The sequence below is a fragment of the Acanthaster planci genome, linkage group LG10 (assembly GCF_054643075.1).
Source record: "Acanthaster planci isolate LZ-2023a linkage group LG10, COTS_SCS, whole genome shotgun sequence".
Lineage (NCBI taxonomy): Eukaryota > Metazoa > Echinodermata > Asteroidea > Valvatida > Acanthasteridae > Acanthaster > Acanthaster planci.
In genome coordinates, this window is record NC_141786.1 from 15358656 (window position 1) to 15386353 (window position 27698).

General features: G+C 36.7%; 1 protein-coding gene and 1 long non-coding RNA gene across 27 annotated transcripts in view; one reads left to right on the forward strand and one right to left on the reverse strand.

The window, feature by feature from the left end:
* Positions 1 to 27698, reverse strand: part of LOC110982967 (uncharacterized) — a 35470-nt gene continuing 7772 nt past the window's right edge. For 4 of the 26 annotated variants that reach the window (XM_087142725.1, XM_087142726.1, XM_087142724.1 and 1 more), the window contains 31 exons: positions 27253 to 27288; positions 27006 to 27044; positions 26510 to 26623; positions 26171 to 26203; positions 24973 to 24999; positions 24064 to 24093; positions 23583 to 23609; positions 22674 to 22703; positions 22193 to 22219; positions 21283 to 21312; positions 20802 to 20828; positions 20301 to 20324; positions 20093 to 20110; positions 19675 to 19704; positions 19194 to 19220; positions 18291 to 18320; positions 17815 to 17841; positions 11396 to 11425; positions 9537 to 9563; positions 6312 to 6335; positions 6106 to 6123; positions 5279 to 5398; positions 4767 to 4790; positions 4577 to 4594; positions 4276 to 4305; positions 3679 to 3705; positions 3173 to 3196; positions 2763 to 2780; positions 2331 to 2450; positions 1771 to 1820; positions 1 to 1051 (listed from right to left, as the gene is read on the reverse strand). In XM_087142725.1, the coding sequence (XP_086998851.1) occupies positions 1043 to 1051; positions 1771 to 1820; positions 2331 to 2450; positions 2763 to 2780; positions 3173 to 3196; positions 3679 to 3705; positions 4276 to 4305; positions 4577 to 4594; positions 4767 to 4790; positions 5279 to 5398; positions 6106 to 6123; positions 6312 to 6335; positions 9537 to 9563; positions 11396 to 11425; positions 17815 to 17841; positions 18291 to 18320; positions 19194 to 19220; positions 19675 to 19704; positions 20093 to 20110; positions 20301 to 20324; positions 20802 to 20828; positions 21283 to 21312; positions 22193 to 22219; positions 22674 to 22703; positions 23583 to 23609; positions 24064 to 24093; positions 24973 to 24999; positions 26171 to 26203; positions 26510 to 26623; positions 27006 to 27044; positions 27253 to 27288 (1115 nt within the window). In that variant the 3' untranslated portion in view covers positions 1 to 1042. The remainder of the gene's footprint in view (positions 1052 to 1770; positions 1821 to 2330; positions 2451 to 2762; positions 2781 to 3172; positions 3197 to 3678; positions 3706 to 4275; positions 4306 to 4576; positions 4595 to 4766; positions 4791 to 5278; positions 5399 to 6105; positions 6124 to 6311; positions 6336 to 9536; positions 9564 to 11395; positions 11426 to 17814; positions 17842 to 18290; positions 18321 to 19193; positions 19221 to 19674; positions 19705 to 20092; positions 20111 to 20300; positions 20325 to 20801; positions 20829 to 21282; positions 21313 to 22192; positions 22220 to 22673; positions 22704 to 23582; positions 23610 to 24063; positions 24094 to 24972; positions 25000 to 26170; positions 26204 to 26509; positions 26624 to 27005; positions 27045 to 27252; positions 27289 to 27698) is intronic. The other 22 variants (XM_087142728.1, XM_087142731.1, XM_087142732.1 and 19 more) reach the window with 22 other exon arrangements.
* LOC147797858 (uncharacterized) lies at positions 940 to 27678 on the forward strand. Its single transcript, XR_015426907.1, has 3 exons — positions 940 to 1081; positions 2734 to 2799; positions 27551 to 27678. It is a non-coding gene; the product is annotated as an uncharacterized LOC147797858 (long non-coding RNA).

Sequence of the window (27698 nt, forward strand, 5' to 3'; positions counted from 1 at the left end):
TTATGCTTGCTCTTCCAGGACTTTATTTGACAACTTCATTATTCAGAATAGGTTCATCCGTGTTAAATGACGAAAATAAACATTGACGATAAGTAGCCTATTTGTAGTCAGATGGACATTTGGCTCTCTACTCTAACGTTAGGAAGAAGTAGATCAGTAAACTTAGTATTCTCCTAATTTACTGATTCCAGTCGGCTCCAGAATGTTTGCCTTGGGTGATCTACGGCCACCATACAAAAAATATGGTTCCAAAGGAGTTGCATTTGCTGTTGAAATAATCACATATTGTAAGCCTTGATTTATACGCTACAGGAATAGAAGTTCTGTGCATTCTTTTGTCGTTTTGTTTAACTTTCAGGCTTTGCTTCAAGCACAACTTATTTCCTTTTCTGATGACGCAGTCATCAGATTTGGTGTTTAAAAGCGAGCACAATGAGGTTATATAAGAGAAGCGTTCATGGTTCCCCTTGTACAGAGTGTACATTAGCCTGTTCATTTGTAACTTAATTTTTTTATAGGATCAGGTTTCCATTCATTTTATGAGGACGCTTGTTTATGATCTTCCAGAAGAAGATATTCCTCATGTGTGAACTCATGAATGTGCTAAAATCATATCCCACAAGAGTTTAATATAGACGGATACAAAGTTTCGTATAGTGAAATGCATTCTCTAATGGCGATTTCTCATCTACCAGGCAATAGCTCCATAACGACAAAACTTCAAGAATGGGTTTAATTTTTGATATTTATGCCACAGATACCTTTTCATCCTCTATAACATAGCTACGAAGCATGGTCCAATATTGGACGCTCATTACATACAGAATTTTAGATTTCCAGAATAGTTTCTGAAATGAGGCTCCCCAATTGTCATATGTTACATATAGAATTTTGTTTCTCAAAATTACAGCATTCACTCTCTTCCTTGGTATAATTACAGTGCCGTCCTGGCTATCTAACTACGCTGGTTAGGCCGCAGGGTTGTGTCTTCATCAGGCGTTTTTCAGTGCCAGAAGTGGGGTCCATAACGTGATGTCACGGCTTATTTGCGCTGCATGTGCCAAAAAGAAAGAGGAAAAGGGTAAGGAGTCGTCACGGTTTTAATGATTTGAACAGCGCTTACCTAATCTTTATTATTGTAGTAATGTTCGCTGCAATACGGGCGATTCACAATAGTGCACCTCGAAGAGTTTGCATCGCGTTGGCCAATCACAATGCGCGTTGTGATTGCATGACAATGCGCTTTCTGAACGCGCATTGGGTCGATAGATTTCGCGCATTGTAATTGGCCCACGCGTTGCAAACTCTCGGAGGCGCACTTTAGTTAGTCGCCCGTTTGAAATCAAAGTAACGGCAATGTAGTCAAAAGTAATGATCACTTCGGGAAAGACTGTTCCATTTTTTCCATTTGAACTGTAAACCAATCACTTGCTAGTTGAACTTGTTTCCGAGAAAGTAAGGCTTGTTTGCTTGTTACCAAAGAAAAGAAATTTTAATGGAGCAAAACGTCACAAATTCCAGCAGTGTTCTCGCCCAAATCGGTGCAACATTGAAGTTTTCTCCTTTGGATGGAAACGCATTTTGCTCCATAAGTATTGAAATTCATGAAGGTCATAAAGGCATCATTTACGTTTGACATAAACAAAGATTAAAAATCAGTTTGATTGAAACACGTGATTTATTTTATAAGGGCTTTGGTTTTGACCATGGGTTGCATAGACTCTTCAGACTCGGTGTATTAAGCCCAGTTTACCCACCAGTCTAACTTACTTTGTTAATGACATGGTAGATAGAACCGTAGAAGGGTTTAGTTGTGTCCGCTGTTGAAACAAGAAGAGTACAATATTTTTCATAGAACACGTCAGGTAACAGATTGAGAGAGTGCCCACGGAATGGGCTTCCAGGGAAAAAATCATCAAAAACCCATTTATTCCAACCCATACCGCAAGATATACATTTAAAATACAAGGTTCTTTCACCGGGACACGCCAAAAACGGAAACTTTGCACCATCATGATTTTTGTTTTAACCCTAACAGCCCTGAATCCTCCAATTTGGATATGATTTTGCACACACCCTTGGGAGTTAGGGTTAAAGAAACTCTAAAGTGAGAGATTTTGAGACACGTGGTGGTAGCAAACACAGAAGTCCTGTTTACCAGTTCTCAGCACTGTGGGCGTTGATCTGAGTAAGCGGGCATAGTTCTGAGCACGCGTAATAGTGGAAAAAAGAACTGGTTTGCAATTGTCTGCGGCCACCACCGTCTCAAAGTCTCCCATTTGAGGTGCGATCATGGAGGGGTGCAGAAGATTAAGAATAGCAATTATTACCGTTCTCGCAGAAAAAGCCAGAGTAGCTCGGTGGACAGATACACTCGAAGTCGATGTCAAAGCCCGTTGCAACGCAGGTCCCGCCGTTTTGGCACAAATCATAATAATCGCAGACATTGTCTGAAAATCAGATTGCAAGCAACACGAATCAATGGAGGTAGAAACAATCAGCTGACCCTCCTTTGTGAAAAGTCACTATACTTCACTTGTAGTACATGTAGCACCTTGTTTGCTTTCTGATCACGGAAAGTGGGTGGTGATTCAGTAGCCCATCCCCCGTTCGAAATGTAGGGGGGAAAATATATCCAACCCCCACAGATGTTATCTCTAACTATGTAATTACATTGTTAATTCAATTAATTATTAATATTTTCATGAAATAACATCAATATCTTTACTACAGATGGGACCAAAACTAAAAAGTATACTTACATTGAAACGAGGACCCGACTGTGGAAAACACAAACAGGTAAAAACTATTAAGACTTTGTAACCATTATTGTTTTACTTTCTTTAAAACTGTTCATATCGCTTACCTAGTGATGTAAGTGAAAATGAATATGGGTCATTCCATAAGGTTAGGGAACAATTTGTGACGGTGTCCTTTGCTACGTGGGTTCCGTAAAAATGAACAGCTATTTCCCTGAATGTGGATTCAAACTTATACATTTTGCAAGGCTGAATACAGAGGTGTGTGTTATTTTTACAGAGCAAACGACCTACTCTACAGGTCATGACAGGTGGTAAAAGTTACCTATGTACCAAGGACACCGTCACATATTCTGCACCAACCTCGTGGAATGACCCATATACGCACAGATCATGTTATAGCGGGTACTTACTTATGGGCTCGCTGTAGTCACCACCTGAAAAGGTAGTTTAAAAGAGGTAATTTTGGTTAAGGAATTTCTTCCACCAAACTTTGCAGCCTGAAAATCTACATTTAACGTACCTTTATCGGTATTTATTTTGTGTCTTGACTCCTTATTTTCAATCGTATAATCGTAATACAACTAAGAATCGTGAGCAGCAGGCACAGACTCGCTTTGTGGCTGACAGTGCATTGTGTTTAACTCATTGCACCGTTGTCGATGTGTGTGTGGGTGTGTGTGAAACAGCCTCGTTTTCAAACGCGGAAGTGCGCAGATCGATGCTAAACGCGTCGTATTTGGATCCCTCCATTACAGTACAAATGACGGAACCCACCCGTATTGTCCTGCGTCCTTAAACTTTCTAAAAATGATTACTAAAATAGTAATAAAACATTAGGATTTGTCAACATCTCGCAAAAAGAGACAGGTCTGCAAAGTACCAATTAAAATGATAAAAAGAAATTCTTCATACATACTTGGATATTCAGAGGGTTCGGGCTTGCCTGAAAAAGTGACAAGAAAAGTGACAACAAATAATCAGTCTGCGATAGGGCCTATGTGACATGATCTATAAATCTTTTTCCAGAGGTCGTGACTCAGTTGATGTTCGTGTTTCTTTCTTAGTTTGTTTTATTTCGTCAAAATCGTCGCCACGCATCGTATTTCATGCAAAGAGCGATTGAGTTGTTAACGCTGATTATCGGTAATTTGAAGCTTCCCATTGTTTTGCTCAATTTGAAGCCCAGCTCCAATTCAAAGTTAAGATCCCAGCATGCACAGTGTCAATTTTCCTTAATCAGAGTCCTGGGTTCGCTTTGAAAATTTCATTCCGCCAAAATCGGTCACCAGAGGGATCTCTCTCCTGGCTATGTAGTAGGCCTACTGTGCGCGAACACTGAAATGATCAGGTAATTATAAGAACAAGTGGGTTTAGAATCTTGGTCTTCAGTTACGGCTGTTAAATGTAACGAGCTAAATGACAAGCCGTAGCCACAAGGTTCCCTACACGGACACGGCCTGATTCGCCATCATAAAGCTCCTCAATAACAATAGATGATCATAAAAAAAGTTACCTGTCACATAATCGTGAGAGTACTCCTCAGCTGTTAGAAATAAACCATGAATAAACATTGATTAGTTAAAAAAAAGCACATCAAACATTTGGACGTAGAGGCGTGCCTAAATGCAAATACATCTTAAAAGTGAGGTAAGCATAGCCCTAATTACATCAAAACAATGTAGCTCTGTGTGGAAACAGGAAAACAAATGGTATAGAAACTGAAGATTAAAAGTATATACGATAAAATTAAGTTGTGCCTCTCAATGTACTGTTTCTAATTTATCAGATTAAAAAAATGATACGTATATACTTACAGGAGTACGAAGGCTCGACTGTGGAAACAAAGACATCGAGATACGAAAAATGTTAAGCTCTCTAGTGAATTGTTTTGGATTTTTTTATTTACTAAAATATGTTTGATGTATATCGTACTTTGTTTGGTGTTTGGTTAGAGAATAAGTTTGGACATGAATAATTGTATATAATGTAAAAGAAGATACTTACTTATGGGATGGCTGTATTCACCGCCTGAAAACAAAGCAAAATGAAGCAATCGTGCTTAAAGATTGTCGGAGAACTCAACGTTATATTAATACAAGTCAGGTGCTCCCACGTTACAAAAAATGGTCAAAAACTCAACGTTCAATTGCTGATCAGCTACTGGGGAATAATGGTATCACAAATCAAAAAGGTCAGGAATGTTGATTAAACACCTTCAGTCCAAGTGTATCTAAACCTTCGACCTGCACGTTATTTACTGAAGAAAAGTATGTTTACCACTCTAATGTGTTGCGTATTTCTTAGACTAATTTCTGGCTGTATTTTTACAGTCTACTTAGAAGGAAGGTCTGTGCGTATCCGTCGTCGCTCTCCTACCTGGTATCGACCTTTACTTGTTCATAAGTTGTGTACACGTAATTTTATAAGGAATTATAGTCTGTTGCCTAACTCAGCGTTAAAAGAAATAAAAAAAAACATTATGTGGTTCTGCAAAGAAAAATTGACATCTTACATACCGTATTCGCAGTACTTGCCGAAGTAATCTGGTGGACATATACACCGGAAGTCGTAATGGCCATTAGGAACGCATGTTCCACCATTCTCGCACCAAGCAGACCACAACTCGCAGCTGTTGTCTGTACATAGAGTACAAATCAATGCAGGAATCTCATTGATGAAGTTAATAGTCTGAATAAATATCGAACCGCGATTATCTTTCTTTAGTTTTTCAAAATGGACAAGGCGATTTGGTGACAGGTCAAAAAAAAAAGTAGGAAAAGTGAAAGTAGGCAATTATATCTTTCCCTCTATGATTATATTGCTTGATGCTGTGGTCCTACTCATTTGAAGTAATGTGAATGCTATGCAGAGAGCATTGCTAAAGTGACTGCTGTTTGCAAGGAGTTTGATAACTGACCAGGATTTTTTTCTTGGACTTTCAAAATATAATTTTCAGCACGTTCAACACATTTTGACTGTCACAGTTGCGCTGATCAGCGAACCGAGTTTGCTTGGAAAATCCACATTTCACTAAAATCTGTTACTACGCACTTTGGGAACTACTGTGTTCAGAGTCCCAGAATACAAAAATCAAAATAGCCCTGTGCGCTGAAAATGACAAAAAATTAACATAAAATCAAACGATTAAAAGTATTGTGCCTTTCGAATGGAAAGGCTAATCCGGTAACAACGGTATACTATTGTTACATTACCGATTCAAACGACTTATCTTCCAAACAGACTTGACAGTCCTTTGAAACATGTTCCTAATTTATTAATAAATCGCAAAAATATCAATAAATATATTGAGGAAAGTGAAAATTATTCTAGTATATATACTTACAAGGATACGAAGGCTTGACTGTTGAAAAGAAATCGAAACAGGAAATTTTGAAGCATTCAGAAGAATCGTGGATGATTTGTCTAGCTTCATTAAGTTTACTTAATCCATATTGTTCATCTGTGTATTTTGGGTGCTTTCATGATGTTTTGTAATTGAATTATGTTTTGATATACATAATTAAAGATCTTGTAAAACCAGATACTTACTTATTGGACGACTGTATTCATCGGCTGAAAACGAAGGGGAAAAACACTTGTGCTTCAAGATTTACGAAGGACCAGACTTATAAATGAGCTCCCACTCGACAGAAAATTGCCAAACACTGGAAATTTCATATGACCATTTCTGTATACTATGAAAACAAACCAGTTATACCCAGAAGACGAAAACAGTGCCGAATCAGAGCTAAAAAAAAACCCCGTAAATAAGGACTATATTTGTTATCAAACCGGCAGCTTTCAGCCAAATCAAGGAAAACCTCAACTACATAAACACTGATGACAATTTGGGACCGTTTATGCTCTGAGCCCAAAACCTCAGGTTAACATTGCAGTAAGTGAAATTAGTCCTGCATCTGTCACATTCTACATCATAACAAAATTCGACTTTGCCTCAGAATTGAATTTTGCTTTTAATTTTACTAAAGAAACAAAATGTAAGAGGTGTTACATACATGAGTAGTCAGATGGCCAAGGTTTTCCTGTATTAAAGGAAGCCACACAAAATAATAAGTTTTGATAAGTCACACGATCGAAGTAAGGTATCATTCATCAGTCTGTTTTACTCATCTACTGTATGGGTAACAGTAACAATTCTCTGAGTCTATGCTTTTAAAATAATGAAGTTTGGCTTCGTCCGGCACGTTTAATGACCACTGCGCGATGGTGAAAGGTCGGGGGTATAATAAAACAAAGCCGGTTCATACTTCTAGTGAAAGCAAAAACGAACACGAATTTATGACGTCAGACATGGGCGTGAATGCTGGTAAGAGGGGATTATGTATCCCTCCAATATTTTGAGGTGGGGGATGGGCTTTTGACTCATCCCCCCCACGTTTTGGTCAGGAGCAACAAATGAAATTGGATTTGAAAGATTTTTCTGACTACCAACGACCAAAATAATAATTGATGCAGAGTTAAATTATTCTCACCTGACCCATGATCATGAGAGTATTCCCCAGCTGTTGGGAGTAGGTAAAAAAATTGATTAGTTAAGAACATGTCATCCTCCGAACATTCAGACGTAAGAAAGGTACTTAACAAATCAAACGTACCCGAATGCACATACATGTTCAAAGTGAAAATCTGCACAGCCTTAATTATATCAAAACAGTGTGGCTACTTGTGAGGTGAAGGAAATATGGTTGGACAAATTTAAAGTACAATGAAATTAATTTGTTCCTTTTCTAAGTACTATTTCTATTGTACCACCTCAAATGATTAATTTGTCAAAAGGCATTTTCAAAAGTTTTCTTTACACAATCTAAGAAAAGCATTTAGGTTTTCAGTAACACCAAAGGAAGTAAAAGAAAAATGATATATGTAATTACAAGAATACGAAGGCTCGACTGTTGAAAAGAAACCGAAACAGGACATTTTGAAGCATTCAGAAGAATTGTGGATATTTTGTCTAGCTTCATTAAGTTTGCTTAGTCCATATTTTTCATCTTCTTCGTATTCCTGCGTATTCTTATGATGTTTTGTTATTTCATTATGTTATGTTGTTATGTTAAAGATCTTGTTAAACCAGATACTACCTTGAAAATGAAAACAGTGCCGAATCAGAGCTAAAAAATCCCGGTAAATAGGGACTATATTTGTTATCAAACTGGCAGCTTTCAGCCAAATCAAGGAAAACCTCAACTATATTAACACTGATGACAATTTGGGACCCTTTATGCTCTGAGCCCCAAACCTCAGATCAACATTGCAGTAAGTGAAATTAGTCCTGTTTCTGTCACATTCTACATCATAACAAAATTCGACTTTGCCTCAGAATTGAATTTTGCTTTTAATTTTACTAAAGAAACAAAATGTAAGAGGTGTTACATACATGAGTAGTCAGATGGCCAAGGTTTTCCTGTATTAAAGGAAGCCACACAAAATAATAAGTTTTGATAAGTCACACGATCGAAGTAAGGTATCATTCATCAGTCTGTTTTACTCATCTACTGTATGGGTAACAGTAACAATTCTCTGAGTCTATGCTTTTAAAATAATGAAGTTTGGCTTCGTCCGGCACGTTTAATGACCACTGCGCGATGGTGAAAGGTCGGGGGTATAATAAAACAAAGCCGGTTCATACTTCTAGTGAAAGCAAAAACGAACACGAATTTATGACGTCAGACATGGGCGTGAATGCTGGTAAGAGGGGATTATGTATCCCTCCAATATTTTGAGGTGGGGGATGGGCTTTTGACTCATCCCCCCCACGTTTTGGTCAGGAGCAACAAATGAAATTGGATTTGAAAGATTTTTCTGACTACCAACGACCAAAATAATAATTGATGCAGAGTTAAATTATTCTCACCTGACCCATGATCATGAGAGTATTCCCCAGCTGTTGGGAGTAGGTAAAAAAATTGATTAGTTAAGAACATTTCATCCTCCGAACATTCAGACGTAAGAAAGGTACTTAACAAATCAAACGTACCCGAATGCACATACATGTTCAAAGTGAAAATCTGCACAGCCTTAATTATATCAAAACAGTGTGGCTACTTGTGAGGTGAAGGAAATATGGTTGGACAAATTTAAAGTACAATGAAATTAATTTGTTCCTTTTCTAAGTACTATTTCTATTGTACCACCTCAAATGATTAATTTGTCAAAAGGCATTTTCAAAAGTTTTCTTTACACAATCTAAGAAAAGCATTTAGGTTTTCAGTAACACCAAAGGAAGTAAAAGAAAAATGATATATGTAATTACAAGAATACGAAGGCTCGACTGTTGAAAAGAAACCGAAACAGGACATTTTGAAGCATTCAGAAGAATTGTGGATATTTTGTCTAGCTTCATTAAGTTTGCTTAGTCCATATTTTTCATCTTCTTCGTATTCCTGCGTATTCTTATGATGTTTTGTTATTTCATTATGTTATGTTGTTATGTTAAAGATCTTGTTAAACCAGATACTACCTTGAAAATGAAAACAGTGCCGAATCAGAGCTAAAAAATCCCGGTAAATAGGGACTATATTTGTTATCAAACTGGCAGCTTTCAGCCAAATCAAGGAAAACCTCAACTATATTAACACTGATGACAATTTGGGACCCTTTATGCTCTGAGCCCCAAACCTCAGATCAACATTGCAGTAAGTGAAATTAGTCCTGTTTCTGTCACATTCTACATCATAACAAAATTCGACTTTGCCTCAGAATTGAATTTTGCTTTTAATTTTACTAAAGAAACAAAATGTAAGAGGTGTTACATACATGAGTAGTCAGATGGCCAAGGTTTTCCTGTATTAAAGGAAGCCACACAAAATAATAAGTTTTGATAAGTCACACGATCGAAGTAAGGTATCATTCATCAGTCTGTTTTACTCATCTACTGTATGGGTAACAGTAACAATTCTCTGAGTCTATGCTTTTAAAATAATGAAGTTTGGCTTCGTCCGGCACGTTTAATGACCACTGCGCGATGGTGAAAGGTCGGGGGTATAATAAAACAAAGCCGGTTCATACTTCTAGTGAAAGCAAAAACGAACACGAATTAATGACGTCAGACATGGGCGTGAATGCTGGTAAGAGGGGATTATGTATCCCTCCAATATTTTGAGGTGGGGGATGGGCTTTTGACTCATCCCCCCCACGTTTTGGTCAGGAGCAACAAATGAAATTGGATTTGAAAGATTTTTCTGACTACCAACGACCAAAATAATAATTGATGCAGAGTTAAATTATTCTCACCTGACCCATGATCATGAGAGTATTCCCCAGCTGTTGGGAGTAGGTAAAAAAATTGATTAGTTAAGAACATTTCATCCTCCGAACATTCAGACGTAAGAAAGGTACTTAACAAATCAAACGTACCCGAATGCACATACATGTTCAAAGTGAAAATCTGCACAGCCTTAATTATATCAAAACAGTGTGGCTACTTGTGAGGTGAAGGAAATATGGTTGGACAAATTTAAAGTACAATGAAATTAATTTGTTCCTTTTCTAAGTACTATTTCTATTGTACCACCTCAAATGATTAATTTGTCAAAAGGCATTTTCAAAAGTTTTCTTTACACAATCTAAGAAAAGCATTTAGGTTTTCAATAACACCAAAGGAAGTAAAAGAAAAATGATATATGTAATTACAAGAATACGAAGGCTCGACTGTTGAAAAGAAACCGAAACAGGACATTTTGAAGCATTCAGAAGAATTGTGGATATTTTGTCTAGCTTCATTAAGTTTGCTTAATCCATATTTTTCATCTTCTTCGTATTCCTGCGTATTTTTATGATGTTTTGTTATTTCATTATGTTATGTTGTTATGTTAAAGATCTTGTTAAACCAGATACTATCTTGAAAATGAAAACAGTGCCGAATCAGAGCTAAAAAATCCCGGTAAATAGGGACTATATTTGTTTATCAAACTGGCAGCTTTCAGCCAAATCAAGGAAAACCTCAACTATATTAACACTGATGACAATTTGGGACCCTTTATGCTCTGAGCCTCAAACCTCAGATCAACATTGCAGTAAGTGAAATTAGTCCTGTTTCTGTCACATTCTACATCATAACAAAATTCGACTTTGCCTCAGAATTGAATTTTGCTTTTAATTTTACTAAAGAAACAAAATGTAAGAGGGTGTTACATACATGAGTAGTCAGATGGCCAAGGTTTTCCTGTATTAAAGGAAGCCACACAAAATAATAAGTTTTGATAAGTCACACGATCGAAGTAAGGTATCATTCATCAGTCTGTTTTACTCATCTACTGTATGGGTAACAGTAACAATTCTCTGAGTCTATGCTTTTAAAATAATGAAGTTTGGCTTCGTCCGGCACGTTTAATGACCACTGCGCGATGGTGAAAGGTCGGGGGTATAATAAAACAAAGCCGGTTCATACTTCTAGTGAAAGCAAAAACGAACACGAATTTATGACGTCAGACATGGGCGTGAATGCTGGTAAGAGGGGATTATGTATCCCTCCAATATTTTGAGGTGGGGGATGGGCTTTTGACTCATCCCCCCCACGTTTTTGGTCAGGAGCAACAAATGAAATTGGATTTGAAAGATTTTTCTGACTACCAACGACCAAAATAATAATTGATGCAGAGTTAAATTATTCTCACCTGACCCATGATCATGAGAGTATTCCCCAGCTGTTGGGAGTAGGTAAAAAAATTGATTAGTTAAGAACATTTCATCCTCCGAACATTCAGACGTAAGAAAGGTACTTAACAAATCAAACGTACCCGAATGCACATACATGTTCAAAGTGAAAATATGCACAGCCTTAATTATATCAAAACAGTGTGGCTACTTGTGAGGTGAAGGAAATATGGTTGGACAAATTTAAAGTACAATGAAATTAATTTGTTCCTTTTCTAAGTACTATTTCTATTGTACCACCTCAAATGATTAATTTGTCAAAAGGCATTTTCAAAAGTTTTCTTTACACAATCTAAGAAAAGCATTTAGGTTTTCAATAACACCAAAGGAAGTAAAAGAAAAATGATATATGTAATTACAAGAATACGAAGGCTCGACTGTTGAAAAGAAACCGAAACAGGACATTTTGAAGCATTCAGAAGAATTGTGGATATTTTGTCTAGCTTCATTAAGTTTGCTTAATCCATATTTTTCATCTTCTTCGTATTCCTGCGTATTTTTATGATGTTTTGTTATTTCATTATGTTATGTTGTTATGTTAAAGATCTTGTTAAACCAGATACTATCTTGAAAATGAAAACAGTGCCGAATCAGAGCTAAAAAATCCCGGTAAATAGGGACTATATTTGTTATCAAACTGGCAGCTTTCAGCCAAATCAAGGAAAACCTCAACTATATTAACACTGATGACAATTTGGGACCCTTTATGCTCTGAGCCCCAAACCTCAGATCAACATTGCAGTAAGTGAAATTAGTCCTGTTTCTGTCACATTCTACATCATAACAAAATTCGACTTTGCCTCAGAATTGAATTTTGCTTTTAATTTTACTAAAGAAACAAAATGTAAGAGGTGTTACATACATGAGTAGTCAGATGGCCAAGGTTTTCCTGTATTAAAGGAAGCCACACAAAATAATAAGTTTTGATAAGTCACACGATCGAAGTAAGGTATCATTCATCAGTCTGTTTTACTCATCTACTGTATGGGTAACAGTAACAATTCTCTGAGTCTATGCTTTTAAAATAATGAAGTTTGGCTTCGTCCGGCACGTTTAATGACCACTGCGCGATGGTGAAAGGTCGGGGGTATAATAAAACAAAGCCGGTTCATACTTCTAGTGAAAGCAAAAACGAACACGAATTTATGACGTCAGACATGGGCGTGAATGCTGGTAAGAGGGGATTATGTATCCCTCCAATATTTTGAGGTGGGGGATGGGCTTTTGACTCATCCCCCCCACGTTTTGGTCAGGAGCAACAAATGAAATTGGATTTGAAAGATTTTTCTGACTACCAACGACCAAAATAATAATTGATGCAGAGTTAAATTATTCTCACCTGACCCATGATCATGAGAGTATTCCCCAGCTGTTGGGAGTAGGTAAAAAAAATTGATTAGTTAAGAACATGTCATCCTCCGAACATTCAGACGTAAGAAAGGTACTTAACAAATCAAACGTACCCGAATGCACATACATGTTCAAAGTGAAAATCTGCACAGCCTTAATTATATCAAAACAGTGTGGCTACTTGTGAGGTGAAGGAAATATGGTTGGAACAAATTTAAAGTACAATGAAATTAATTTGTTTCCTTTTCTAAGTACTATTTCTATTGTACCACCTCAAATGATTAATTTGTCAAAAGGCATTTTCAAAAGTTTTCTTTACACAATCTAAGAAAAGCATTTAGGTTTTCAGTAACACCAAAGGAAGTAAAAGAAAAATGATATATGTAATTACAAGAATACGAAGGCTCGACTGTTGAAAAGAAACCGAAACAGGACATTTTGAAGCATTCAGAAGAATTGTGGATATTTTGTCTAGCTTCATTAAGTTTGCTTAGTCCATATTTTTCATCTTCTTCGTATTCCTGCGTATTTTTATGATGTTTTGTTATTTCATTATGTTATGTTGTTATGTTAAAGATCTTGTTAAACCAGATACTATCTTGAAAATGAAAACAGTGCCGAATCAGAGCTAAAAAATCCCGGTAAATAGGGACTATATTTGTTATCAAACTGGCAGCTTTCAGCCAAATCAAGGAAAACCTCAACTATATTAACACTGATGACAATTTGGGACCCTTTATGCTCTGAGCCCCAAACCTCAGATCACATTGCAGTAAGTGAAATTAGTCCTGTTTCTGTCACATTCTACATCATAACAAAATTCGACTTTGCCTCAGAATTGAATTTTGCTTTTAATTTTACTAAAGAAACAAAATGTAAGAGGTGTTACATACATGAGTAGTCAGATGGCCAAGGTTTTCCTGTATTAAAGGAAGCCACACAAAATAATAAGTTTTGATAAGTCACACGATCGAAGTAAGGTATCATTCATCAGTCTGTTTTACTCATCTACTGTATGGGTAACAGTAACAATTCTCTGAGTCTATGCTTTTAAAATAATGAAGTTTGGCTTCGTCCGGCACGTTTAATGACCACTGCGCGATGGTGAAAGGTCGGGGGTATAATAAAACAAAGCCGGTTCATACTTCTAGTGAAAGCAAAAACGAACACGAATTTATGACGTCAGACATGGGCGTGAATGCTGTAAGAGGGGATTATGTATCCCTCCAATATTTTGAGGTGGGGGATGGGCTTTTGACTCATCCCCCCCACGTTTTGGTCAGGAGCAACAAATGAAATTGGATTTGAAAGATTTTTCTGACTACCAACGACCAAAATAATAATTGATGCAGAGTTAAATTATTCTCACACTGACCCATGATCATGAGAGTATTCCCCAGCTGTTGGGAGTAGGTAAAAAATTGATTAGTTAAGAACATGTCATCCTCCGAACATTCAGACGTAAGAAAGGTACTTAACAAATCAAACGTACCCGAATGCACATACATGTTCAAAGTGAAAATCTGCACAGCCTTAATTATATCAAAACAGTGTGGCTACTTGTGAGGTGAAGGAAATATGGTTGGACAAATTTAAAGTACAATGAAATTAATTTGTTCCTTTTCTAAGTACTATTTCTATTGTACCACCTCAAATGATTAATTTGTCAAAAGGCATTTTCAAAAGTTTTCTTTACACAATCTAAGAAAAGCATTTAGGTTTTCAGTAACACCAAAGGAAGTAACAAGAAAAATGATATATGTAATTACAAGAATACGAAGGCTCGACTGTTGAAAAGAAACCGAAACAGGACATTTTGAAGCATTCAGAAGAATTGTGGATATTTTGTCTAGCTTCATTAAGTTTGCTTAGTCCATATTTTTCATCTTCTTCGTATTCCTGCGTATTCTTATGATGTTTTGTTATTTCATTATGTTATGTTGTTATGTTAAAGATCTTGTTAAACCAGATACTACCTTGAGAATGAAAACAGTGCCGAATCAGAGCTAAAAAATCCCGGTAAATAGGGACTATATTTGTTATCAAACTGGCAGCTTTCAGCCAAATCAAGGAAAACCTCAACTATATTAACACTGATGACAATTTGGGACCCTTTATGCTCTGAGCCCCAAACCTCAGATCAACATTGCAGTAAGTGAAATTAGTCCTGTTTCTGTCACATTCTACATCATAACAAAATTCGACTTTGCCTCAGAATTGAATTTTGCTTTTAATTTTACTAAAGAAACAAAATGTAAGAGGTGTTACATACATGAGTAGTCAGATGGCCAAGGTTTTCCTGTATTAAAGGAAGCCACACAAAATAATAAGTTTTGATAAGTCACACGATCGAAGTAAGGTATCATTCATCAGTCTGTTTTACTCATCTACTGTATGGGTAACAGTAACAATTCTCTGAGTCTATGCTTTTAAAATAATGAAGTTTGGCTTCGTCCGGCACGTTTAATGACCACTGCGCGATGGTGAAAGGTCGGGGGTATAATAAAACAAAGCCGGTTCATACTTCTAGTGAAAGCAAAAACGAACACGAATTTATGACGTCAGACATGGGCGTGAATGCTGGTAAGAGGGGATTATGTATCCCTCCAATATTTTGAGGTGGGGGATGGGCTTTTGACTCATCCCCCCCACGTTTTGGTCAGGAGCAACAAATGAAATTGGATTTGAAAGATTTTTCTGACTACCAACGACCAAAATAATAATTGATGCAGAGTTAAATTATTCTCACCTGACCCATGATCATGAGAGTATTCCCCAGCTGTTGGGAGTAGGTAAAAAAATTGATTAGTTAAGAACATTTCATCCTCCGAACATTCAGACGTAAGAAAGGTACTTAACAAATCAAACGTACCCGAATGCACATACATGTTCAAAGTGAAAATATGCACAGCCTTAATTATATCAAAACAGTGTGGCTACTTGTGAGGTGAAGGAAATATGGTTGGACAAATTTAAAGTACAATGAAATTAATTTGTTCCTTTTCTAAGTACTATTTCTATTGTACCACCTCAAATGATTAATTTGTCAAAAGGCATTTTCAAAAGTTTTCTTTACACAATCTAAGAAAAGCATTTAGGTTTTCAATAACACCAAAGGAAGTAAAAGAAAAATGATATATGTAATTACAAGAATACGAAGGCTCGACTGTTGAAAAGAAACCGAAACAGGACATTTTGAAGCATTCAGAAGAATTGTGGATATTTTGTCTAGCTTCATTAAGTTTGCTTAATCCATATTTTTCATCTTCTTCGTATTCCTGCGTATTTTTATGATGTTTTGTTATTTCATTATGTTATGTTGTTATGTTAAAGATCTTGTTAAACCAGATACTATCTTGAAAATGAAAACAGTGCCGAATCAGAGCTAAAAAATCCCGGTAAATAGGGACTATATTTGTTATCAAACTGGCAGCTTTCAGCCAAATCAAGGAAAACCTCAACTATATTAACACTGATGACAATTTGGGACCCTTTATGCTCTGAGCCCTAAACCTCAGATCAACATTGCAGTAAGTGAAATTAGTCCTGTTTCTGTCACATTCTACATCATAACAAAATTCGACTTTGCCTCAGAATTGAATTTTGCTTTTAATTTTACTAAAGAAACAAAATGTAAGAGGTGTTACATACATGAGTAGTCAGATGGCCAAGGTTTTCCTGTATTAAAGGAAGCCACACAAAATAATAAGTTTTGATAAGTCACACGATCGAAGTAAGGTATCATTCATCAGTCTGTTTTACTCATCTACTGTATGGGTAACAGTAACAATTCTCTGAGTCTATGCTTTTAAAATAATGAAGTTTGGCTTCGTCCGGCACGTTTAATGACCACTGCGCGATGGTGAAAGGTCGGGGGTATAATAAAACAAAGCCGGTTCATACTTCTAGTGAAAGCAAAAACGAACACGAATTTATGACGTCAGACATGGGCGTGAATGCTGGTAAGAGGGGATTATGTATCCCTCCAATATTTTGAGGTGGGGATGGGCTTTTGACTCATCCCCCCCACGTTTTGGTCAGGAGCAACAAATGAAATTGGATTTGAAAGATTTTTCTGACTACCAACGACCAAAATAATAATTGATGCAGAGTTAAATTATTCTCACCTGACCCATGATCATGAGAGTATTCCCCAGCTGTTGGGAGTAGGTAAAAAAATTGATTAGTTAAGAACATTTCATCCTCCGAACATTCAGACGTAAGAAAGGTACTTAACAAATCAAACGTACCCGAATGCACATACATGTTCAAAGTGAAAATATGCACAGCCTTAATTATATCAAAACAGTGTGGCTACTTGTGAGGTGAAGGAAATATGGTTGGACAAATTTAAAGTACAATGAAATTAATTTGTTCCTTTTCTAAGTACTATTTCTATTGTACCACCTCAAATGATTAATTTGTCAAAAGGCATTTTCAAAAGTTTTCTTTACACAATCTAAGAAAAGCATTTAGGTTTTCAATAACACCAAAGGAAGTAAAAGAAAAATGATATATGTAATTACAAGAATACGAAGGCTCGACTGTTGAAAAGAAACCGAAACAGGACATTTTGAAGCATTCAGAAGAATTGTGGATATTTTGTCTAGCTTCATTAAGTTTGCTTAATCCATATTTTTCATCTTCTTCGTATTCCTGCGTATTTTTATGATGTTTTGTTATTTCATTATGTTATGTTGTTATGTTAAAGATCTTGTTAAACCAGATACTATCTTGAAAATGAAAACAGTGCCGAATCAGAGCTAAAAAATCCCGGTAAATAGGGACTATATTTGTTATCAAACTGGCAGCTTTCAGCCAAATCAAGGAAAACCTCAACTATATTAACACTGATGACAATTTGGGACCCTTTATGCTCTGAGCCCCAAACCTCAGATCAACATTGCAGTAAGTGAAATTAGTCCTGTTTCTGTCACATTCTACATCATAACAAAATTCGACTTTGCCTCAGAATTGAATTTTGCTTTTAATTTTACTAAAGAAACAAAATGTAAGAGGTGTTACATACATGAGTAGTCAGATGGCCAAGGTTTTCCTGTATTAAAGGAAGCCACACAAAATAATAAGTTTTGATAAGTCACACGATCGAAGTAAGGTATCATTCATCAGTCTGTTTTACTCATCTACTGTATGGGTAACAGTAACAATTCTCTGAGTCTATGCTTTTAAAATAATGAAGTTTGGCTTCGTCCGGCACGTTTAATGACCACTGCGCGATGGTGAAAGGTCGGGGGTATAATAAAACAAAGCCGGTTCATACTTCTAGTGAAAGCAAAAACGAACACGAATTTATGACGTCAGACATGGGCGTGAATGCTGGTAAGAGGGGATTATGTATCCCTCCAATATTTTGAGGTGGGGATGGGCTTTTGACTCATCCCCCCCACGTTTTGGTCAGGAGCAACAAATGAAATTGGATTTGAAAGATTTTTCTGACTACCAACGACCAAAATAATAATTGATGCAGAGTTAAATTATTCTCACCTGACCCATGATCATGAGAGTATTCCTCAGCTGTTGGGAGTAGGTAAAAAAAATTGATTAGTTAAGAACATTTCATCCTCCGAACATTCAGACGTAAGAAAGGTACTTAACGAATCAAACTTACCCGAATGCACATACATGTTCAAAGTGAAAATCTGCACAGCCTTAATTATATCAAAACAGTGTGGCTACTTGTGAGGTGAAGGAAATATGGTTGGACAAATTTAAAGTACAATGAAATTAATTTGTTCCTTTTCTAAGTACTATTTCTATTGTACCACCTCAAATGATTAATTTGTCAAAAGGCATTTTCAAAAGTTTTCTTTACACAATCTAAGAAAAGCATTTAGGTTTTCAATAACACCAAAGAAAGTAAAAGAAAAACGATATATGTAATTACAAGAGTACGAAGGCTCGACTGTTGAAAAGAAACCGAAACAGGACATTTTGAAGCATTCAGAAGAATTGTGGATGTTTTGTCTAGCTTCATTAAGTTTGCTTAATCCATATTTTTCATCTTCTTTGTATTCTTGCGTATTTTTATGATGTTTTGTTATTTCATTATGTTATGTTGTTATGCTAAAGATCTTGTTAAACCAGATACTACCTTGAAAATGAAAACAGTGCCGAATCAGAGCTGAAAAATCCCGGTAAATAGGGACTATATTTGTTATCAAACCGGCAGCTTTCAGCAAAATCAAGGAACACCTCAACTATATTAACACTGATGACAATTTGGGACCCTTTATGCTCTGAGCCCCAAACCTCAGATCATCATTGCAGTAAGTTAAATTAGTCCTGTTTCTGTCACATTCTACATCATAACAAAATTCGACTTTACCTCAGAATTGAATTTTGCTTGTAATTTTACTAAAGAAACAAAATGTAAGAGGTGTTACATACATGAGTAGTCAGATGGCCAAGGTTTTCCTGTATAAAAGGAAGCCACACAAAATAATAAGTTTTGATAAGTCACATGATCGAAGTAAGGTATTATTCATCAGTCTGTTTTACTCATCTACTGTATGGGTAACAGTAACAATTCTCTGAGTCTATGCTTTTAAAATAATGAAGTTTGGCTTCGTCCGGCACGTTTACTAATGACTACTGCGCGATGGTGAAAGGTCGGGGGTATAATAAAACAAAGCCGGTTCATACTTCTAGTGAAAGCAAACACGAACACGAATTTATGACGTCAGACATGGGTGTAAATAATGGGAAAAGGGGGGTATATATCCCTCCAATATTTTGAGGTGGGGGATGGGCTTTTGAGTCATCCCTCCTACGTTTTGGTCAGGAGCAAACACTTAAAGTGGATTTAAAAGAATTTTCCGGACTACCAACGACTAAAATAGTAATTAAAGGGAAGTTAAATTATTTTTACCTGACCCATGATCATGAGAGTATTCCTCAGCTGTTGGGAGTAGGTAAAAAAAAACAGCCATTGATTTGTTAAAAACATTACATCTTGCGAGTACTCAGACGTAAGAAGTGTGCTTCACGAATCAGACGTGCCAAAATGCACGTACATGTTCAAAGTGAAAATCTGCAGAGTCTTAATTATATCAAAACAGTGTGGCTCCTTGTGAAGTGAAGAAAATAATTATGATAGAAGAAGTTTAAAGATTAAAAGTACAGTGAAATTAATTTGTTCATTTTGTAAATACTCTTTCTATTGTACCACATCAAGTAAATAGTCTGTCAAAAAGGTACTTTCAAAAGTTTTCTTTACATAATCCAAGAAAAGCATAAAGGTTCAATGACACCGAAAGAACTAACAAAAACCAGAGATATGTACTTACAAGGATACGAAGGCTCGACTATTGAAAAGAAATCGAAACAGGAAATGTTGAAGCATTCAGAAGAATTGTGGATGTTTTGTCTAGCTTTGTTAAGTTTGCTTAATCCATATTGTTCATCTTCTTTGTATTCTTGGGTATTTTTATGATGTTTATTTATTGCATTATGTTATGTTGTTATGTTAAAGATCTTGTAAAACCATATACTTACTGATTGGACGGCTGTATTCATCGGCTGAAAACGAAGGGGAAAAACAGTTGTGCTTCAAGATTTACATAGGAATAGACGTATCAATGTAAACCAATTCGAACGCAAATTGTCGAACACTGGAAATTTCATATGGTTTTACACAGTGCTGTTTGCAAGATATGACTATTTCTGTGTTTCACAACGATGACAACAAATCAGCACTACACGGAAAATGAAAACAGTGCCAAATCAGAGCTGAAAAACCACGGTAAATAGGGACTATATTTGTTATAAAACCGGCAGCTTTCTGCCAAATCGAGGAAAACCTCAACTATATTAACACTGATGGCAATTTCGGCCCGGATATGCTCTGAGCCCAAAACCTCAGGTCAACATTGCAGTAAGTAAAATTAGTCCTGTTTCTGTTACATTCTACATCATAACGAAATTCGACTTTGCCTCAGAATTAGAATTTTGCTCTTAATTTTACCAAAGAAACAAAATGTCAGAAGTGTTACATACATGAGTAGTCAGATGGCCAAGGCTTTCCTGTATAAAAGGAAGCCACACAAAATAATAAGTTTTGATTAGTCACACGATCGAAGTAATGTATCATTCATCAGTCTGTTTTATTCATCTGATGTATGGGTAACAGTAACAATTCTCAGAATCTGTGATTTTAGAATAATGGAATTTGGCTTCGTCCAGCACGTTTAATGACCACTGCGCAAATGGTGAAAAGTCGGGGGAATAAAATAACAAGGCCGGTTCATACTTCTAAGTGAAAGCAAAACGAACACGAATTTATGACGTCAGACATGGGCGTAAATGCTATGTAAAGCGGGGGGTATGTATCCCCCCAATATTTTGAGGTGGGGGATGGGCTTTTACTCAACCCCCCCCACGTTTTGGTCAGGAGCAAAGAATTAGAGTAGATTTTAAAGAATATTTCTAACTACCAACGACTAAAATGATAATTGATGGGGAGTTACATTATTCTTACCTGACCCGTGATCATGAGAGTATTCCTCAGCTTTTGGGAGTAGGTAAAAAAAAATGATTAGTTGAGAACATTACATCCTCCGAACATTCAGACGTAAGAAGGGTACTTAACGAATCAGACTTGCCAAAATGCACATACATGTTCAAAGTGAAAATCTGTACAGCCTTAATTATATCAAAATAGTGTGGCTACTTGTGAGGTGAAGGAAATATGGTAGGAGAAATGTAAAGTTAAAAGTACAACGAAATTAATTTGTTCCCTTTCTAAGTACTATTTCTATTTTACCACCTCAAATGATTATTTTGTCAAAAGGTACTTTCAAAAGTTTTCTTTACATAATCTAAGAAAAGCATTTAGGTTTTCAGTGGCACCGAAGGAAGTAAAAGAAAAATGATATATGTACTTGCAAGAGTACGAAGGCTCGACTGTTGAAAAGAAACCGAAACAGGAAATTTTGAAGCATTCAGAAGAATTGTGGATGTTTTGTCTAGCCTCATTAAGTTTGCTTAATCCATATTGTTCATCTTCTTTGTGTTCTTGCGTATTTTTATGATGTTTTGTTATTGCATTATGTTATGTTGTCATGTTAAAGATCTTGTTAAACCAGATACTACCCGGAAGACAAAAACAGTGGCGAATCAGAGCTGAAAAACCCCGGTAAATAGGGACTATATTTGTTATAAAACCGGCAGCTTTCTGCCAAATCGAGGAAAACCTCAACTATATTAACACTGATGGCAATTTCGGCCCGGATATGCTCTGAGCCCAAAACCTCAGGTCAACATTCGGTAAGTGAAATTAGTCCTTTTTCTGTCACATTATACGTCATAACAAAATTTGACTTTGCCTCAGAATTAGAATTTTGCTCTTAATTTTACCAAAGAAACAAAATGTCAGAAGTGTTACATACATGAGTAGTCAGATGGCCAAGGCTTTCCTGTATAAAAGGAAGCCACACAAAATAATAAGTTTTGATTAGTCACACGATCGAAGTAATGTATCATTCATCAGTCTGTTTTATTCATCTGATGTATGGGTAACAGTAACAATTCTCAGAATCTGTGATTTTAGAATAATGGAATTTGGCTTCGTCCAGCACGTTTAATGACCACTGCGCAAATGGTGAAAAGTCGGGGGAATAAAATAACAAGGCCGGTTCATACTTCTAAGTGAAAGCAAAACGAACACGAATTTATGACGTCAGACATGGGCGTAAATGCTATGTAAAGCGGGGGGTATGTATCCCCCCAATATTTTGAGGTGGGGGATGGGCTTTTACTCAACCCCCCCCACGTTTTGGTCAGGAGCAAAGAATTAGAGTGGATTTTAAAGAATTTTTCTAACTACCAACGACTAAAATAATAATTGATGGGGAGTTACATTATTCTTACCTGACCCATGATCATGAGAGTATTCCTCAGCTTTTGGGAGGAGGTAAAAAAAATGATTAGTTGAGAACATTACATCCTCCGAACATTCAGACGTAAGAAGGGTACTTAACGAATCAGACTTGCCAAAATGCACATACATGTTCAAAGTGAAAATCTGTACAGCCTTCATTATATCAAAATAGTGTGGCTACTTGTGAGGTGAAGGAAATATGGTAGGAGAAATTTAAAGTTAAAAGTACAACGAAATTAATTTGTTCCTTTTCTAAGTACTATTTCTATTTTACCACCTCAAATGATTATTTTGTCAAAAGGTACTTTCAAAAGTTTTCTTTACATAATCTAAGTAAAGCATTTAGGTTTTCAATGGCACCGAAGGAAGTAAAAGAAAAATGATATATGTACTTGCAAGAGTACGAAGGCTCGACTGTTGAAAAGAAACCGAAACAGGAAATTTTGAAGCATTCAGAAGAATTGTGGATGTTTTGTCTAGCCTCATTAAGTTTGCTTAATCCATATTGTTCATCTTCTTAGTGTTCTTGCGTATTTTTATGATGTTTTGTTATTGCATTATGTTATGTTGTCATGTTAAAGATCTTGTTAAACCAGATACTACCCGGAAGACAAAAACAGTGGCGAATCAGAGCTGAAAAACCCCGGTAAATAGGGACTATATTTGTTATAAAACCGGCAGCTTTCTGCCAAATCGAGGAAAACCTCAACTATATTAACACTGATGGCAATTTCGGCCCGGATATGCTCTGAGCCCAAAACCTCAGGTCAACATTCGGTAAGTGAAATTAGTCCTTTTTCTGTCACATTATACGTCATAACAAAATTTGACTTTGCCTCAGAATTAGAATTTTGCTCTTAATTTTACCAAAGAAACAAAATGTCAGAAGTGTTACATACATGAGTAGTCAGATGGCCAAGGCTTTCCTGTATAAAAGGAAGCCACACAAAATAATAAGTTTTGATTAGTCACACGATCGAAGTAATGTATCATTCATCAGTCTGTTTTATTCATCTGATGTATGGGTAACAGTAACAATTCTCAGAATCTGTGATTTTAGAATAATGGAATTTGGCTTCGTCCAGCACGTTTAATGACCACTGCGCAAATGGTGAAAAGTCGGGGGAATAAAATAACAAGGCCGGTTCATACTTCTAAGTGAAAGCAAAACGAACACGAATTTATGACGTCAGACATGGGCGTAAATGCTATGTAAAGCGGGGGGTATGTATCCCCCCAATATTTTGAGGTGGGGGATGGGCTTTTACTCAACCCCCCCCACGTTTTGGTCAGGAGCAAAGAATTAGAGTGGATTTTAAAGAATTTTTCTAACTACCAACGACTAAAATAATAATTGATGGGGAGTTACATTATTCTTACCTGACCCATGATCATGAGAGTATTCCTCAGCTTTTGGGAGGAGGTAAAAAAAATGATTAGTTGAGAACATTACATCCTCCGAACATTCAGACGTAAGAAGGGTACTTAACGAATCAGACTTGCCAAAATGCACATACATGTTCAAAGTGAAAATCTGTACAGCCTTCATTATATCAAAATAGTGTGGCTACTTGTGAGGTGAAGGAAATATGGTAGGAGAAATTTAAAGTTAAAAGTACAACGAAATTAATTTGTTCCTTTTCTAAGTACTATTTCTATTTTACCACCTCAAATGATTATTTTGTCAAAAGGTACTTTCAAAAGTTTTCTTTACATAATCTAAGTAAAGCATTTAGGTTTTCAATGGCACCGAAGGAAGTAAAAGAAAAATGATATATGTACTTGCAAGAGTACGAAGGCTCGACTGTTGAAAAGAAACCGAAACAGGAAATTTTGAAGCATTCAGAAGAATTGTGGATGTTTTGTCTAGCCTCATTAAGTTTGCTTAATCCATATTGTTCATCTTCTTAGTGTTCTTGCGTATTTTTATGATGTTTTGTTATTTCATTATGTTATGTTGTCATGTTAAAGATCTTGTTAAACCAGATACTACCCGGAAGACAAAAACAGTGGCGAATCAGAGCTGAAAAACCCCGGTAAATAGGGACTATATTTGTTATAAAACCGGCAGCTTTCTGCCAAATCGAGGAAAACCTCGACTATATTAACACTGATGGCAATTTCGGCCCGGATATGCTCTGAGCCCAAAACCTCAGGTCAACATTCGGTAAGTGAAATTAGTCCTGTTTCTGTCACATTGTACGTCATAACAAAATTTGACTTTGCCTCAGAATTAGAATTTTGCTCTTAATTTTACCAAAGAAACAAAATGTCAGAAGTGTTACTTACATGAGTAGTCAGATGGCCAAGGCTTTCCTGTATAAAAGGAAGCCACACAAAATAATAAGTTTTGATTAGTCACACGATCGAAGTAATGTATCATTCATCAGTCTGTTTTATTCATCTGACGTATGGGTAACAGTAACAATTCTCAGAATCTGTGATTTTAGAATAATGGAATTTGGCCTCGTCCAGCACGTTTAATGACCACTGCGCAAATGGTGAAAAGTCGGGGGAATAAAATAACAAGGCCGGTTCATACTTCTAAGTGAAAGCAAAACGAACACGAATTTATGACGCCGGACATGGGCGTGAATGCTGGGTATTGAGGGAGGAGGGTATATATCCCTCCAATCGTTTGAGGTGGGGAGGAGCTTTTGAGTTAACCCCCCCCCCCCACGCACGCACACATTTTGGCCCGGAGCAAAAAAATTAAAGTGGATTTAAAGAGTTTTTCTTACCACCAATGACTGGAATACATTTAATATCACTCAAACGAGGCAAAAGCAAGTTTTAAAGCCATTAATATGCCATCCTGAATACGTAATTACAGATGTATATTAATATCATAAACAGCGACCTGTGTATAGAGTAGTATGGTGTCCCCCCCCCCTTCAAATTTTCATGGCTGGAAAGGTCCCACCTACGCCCACCCCCCCTTTTTTTCAGGAGAAATTTGCGCCAATGACGTCGGATCAAATAATACGCATTTATAATGAATTCGCAAAACTTGAACCGATTGCAAGTCAAGCGGAAATTACTGCAAATGTTCCTGATGAGAATTCGCTTCGCTTTTGCATTTGCCTGAAGCAGAAGTGTCTTTCTTTAAATATGAAATATCATTCAGCTTCTTGAAGCAATCGTTCAAAATAAAACTTTACCAGTTACAAACAGGGCATTCTGTTGATACGGGGAACACACTTCGTAGACAACTACAGCAAAAGTAAACTTTGCAGCAGCCAACAACTATCACCATGCCAAGGAAATGCATTTATAGTCGAATGTGGAATACAGGGTCTTACCTGAGTAAAACGATTGCGGTTACACCATGGATCAATCTCTTTCTTGAGTATGTGTGGTTTTGAGAAGAACTGGGAACCACAGCACCACACATACTCAAGAAAGAGACTGATCCATGGTGTAACCGCAGTCGTTTTACTCATATAGATCTTTCACCATGAAAACCTTCAAGTCTTAAGGGTCTTACCTGCCACATAGTCGTACGAATACTTGCCTCCACCTATTCAAAGAAATAAAAAGATAATCCAGAAAACAAATCAGCAATAATTTCTTCGACTGCATGCCACGAACCATTATTTGGGTTGTATTTGGCTGTGAGGTACTGTTGTAACTTGGTTTAACAGTGTACAGTGCTGGAGAACGCTGGGTAAACCTAGATGGCGCCAGCAAGCGATCGGCGGTCAAAACTGTTTAATTAGCCTTTGAATGCAAGTTTGCATGTTCACAAATTTGCATACGTGTGCTAATGAGGAATAGTCTGGCGCCAGCATACATGCTTATCTTCAGAAAATGGAACTTTTCATACCATACTCGCAGTATTTGCCGTAGTAATCCGATGGACACATACACCTGTAGTCGAAATATCCCTCAGCAACGCAGGTTCCACCGTTCATGCACCAAGCATACTTGCAGATGTCAACTGAACAAAGAGTGTACATGACAAGAATGGTAATTACATATGCATGTCATTCTATGTATTAAGCTAAAATGGAACTGCGACTTACCTTACCTGAATTTGAATTGAAAAAAAAACAAAGGCGGGATGATGACATAACGAGAAATGAGAATTCATAGATTCATCGCTGTTTGCATCGAACGAGATGAGTGGCCATCATTTTGTCTAGAACATTCCGTGATAAAATTTTCCTCGATCTCAGCCCCTTTAACAATCCAAATTTTGCTCCGTCATTGTCCCGATTTTACTTTGAAAATCCACATTCCGCTAAAATTTATCACTGCGCACTCTCCTGGCTACGCTACTGTTCAAGGAATCCTAAAACACGAAATTAAAATAGACTTACAGTTGTGAGACTCAGAATGCGGATAATCAGAAGGCTCGCCTGGTAGGAAAGAGCACCGACATTAGACATTAAAACAACTGCTTCTCCGGTTCAGAATAAAAATCTTGGTCTTCGGCTATGGCTGTTGAACATGACATGCTTAATGACAAGCCGTAGCCCTAAGGTTCCCGAAACAAAGCCGGCCTTTTATGCCCATCATAAAGCTCACCTAAACAATAGCTGATGACAGGACAAAAATTGTTCTTACCTGTCATGTAATCGTGAGAGTACCGGTACTCCTCAGCTTTTGGAAGAAGGTGACAAAATTGATATGTTAACAATATTTCATCAGACGAACAATCAGATGTAATTAAAGTAGTTTATTAATTGGATTGCCAAAATCCAAATGCATATTTAAAGCGAGACAAGCACAGCATTAATTTTATCAAACAGTGTAGGTCTGGTGTGGTAACTGTGCCTTTTGTAAACTTCGTTTTTAATGCAGCAAATCAAATGAATAATCTGGTAAAATATTCTTTAAATACGTGTTCTTAAACGCAATCCAGGAATAACACGAATGTAAGGAGTTTCATCAATTAGAATCCCTTCCCAGACCGCCTAAGTTGATTCCGCCCTGTATCTTGAAAGGGATTGTGACTTTGGATTGAACCGAGCGGGCCTGCAGGATTAACTCATCTGGGACTCTGTGTCACA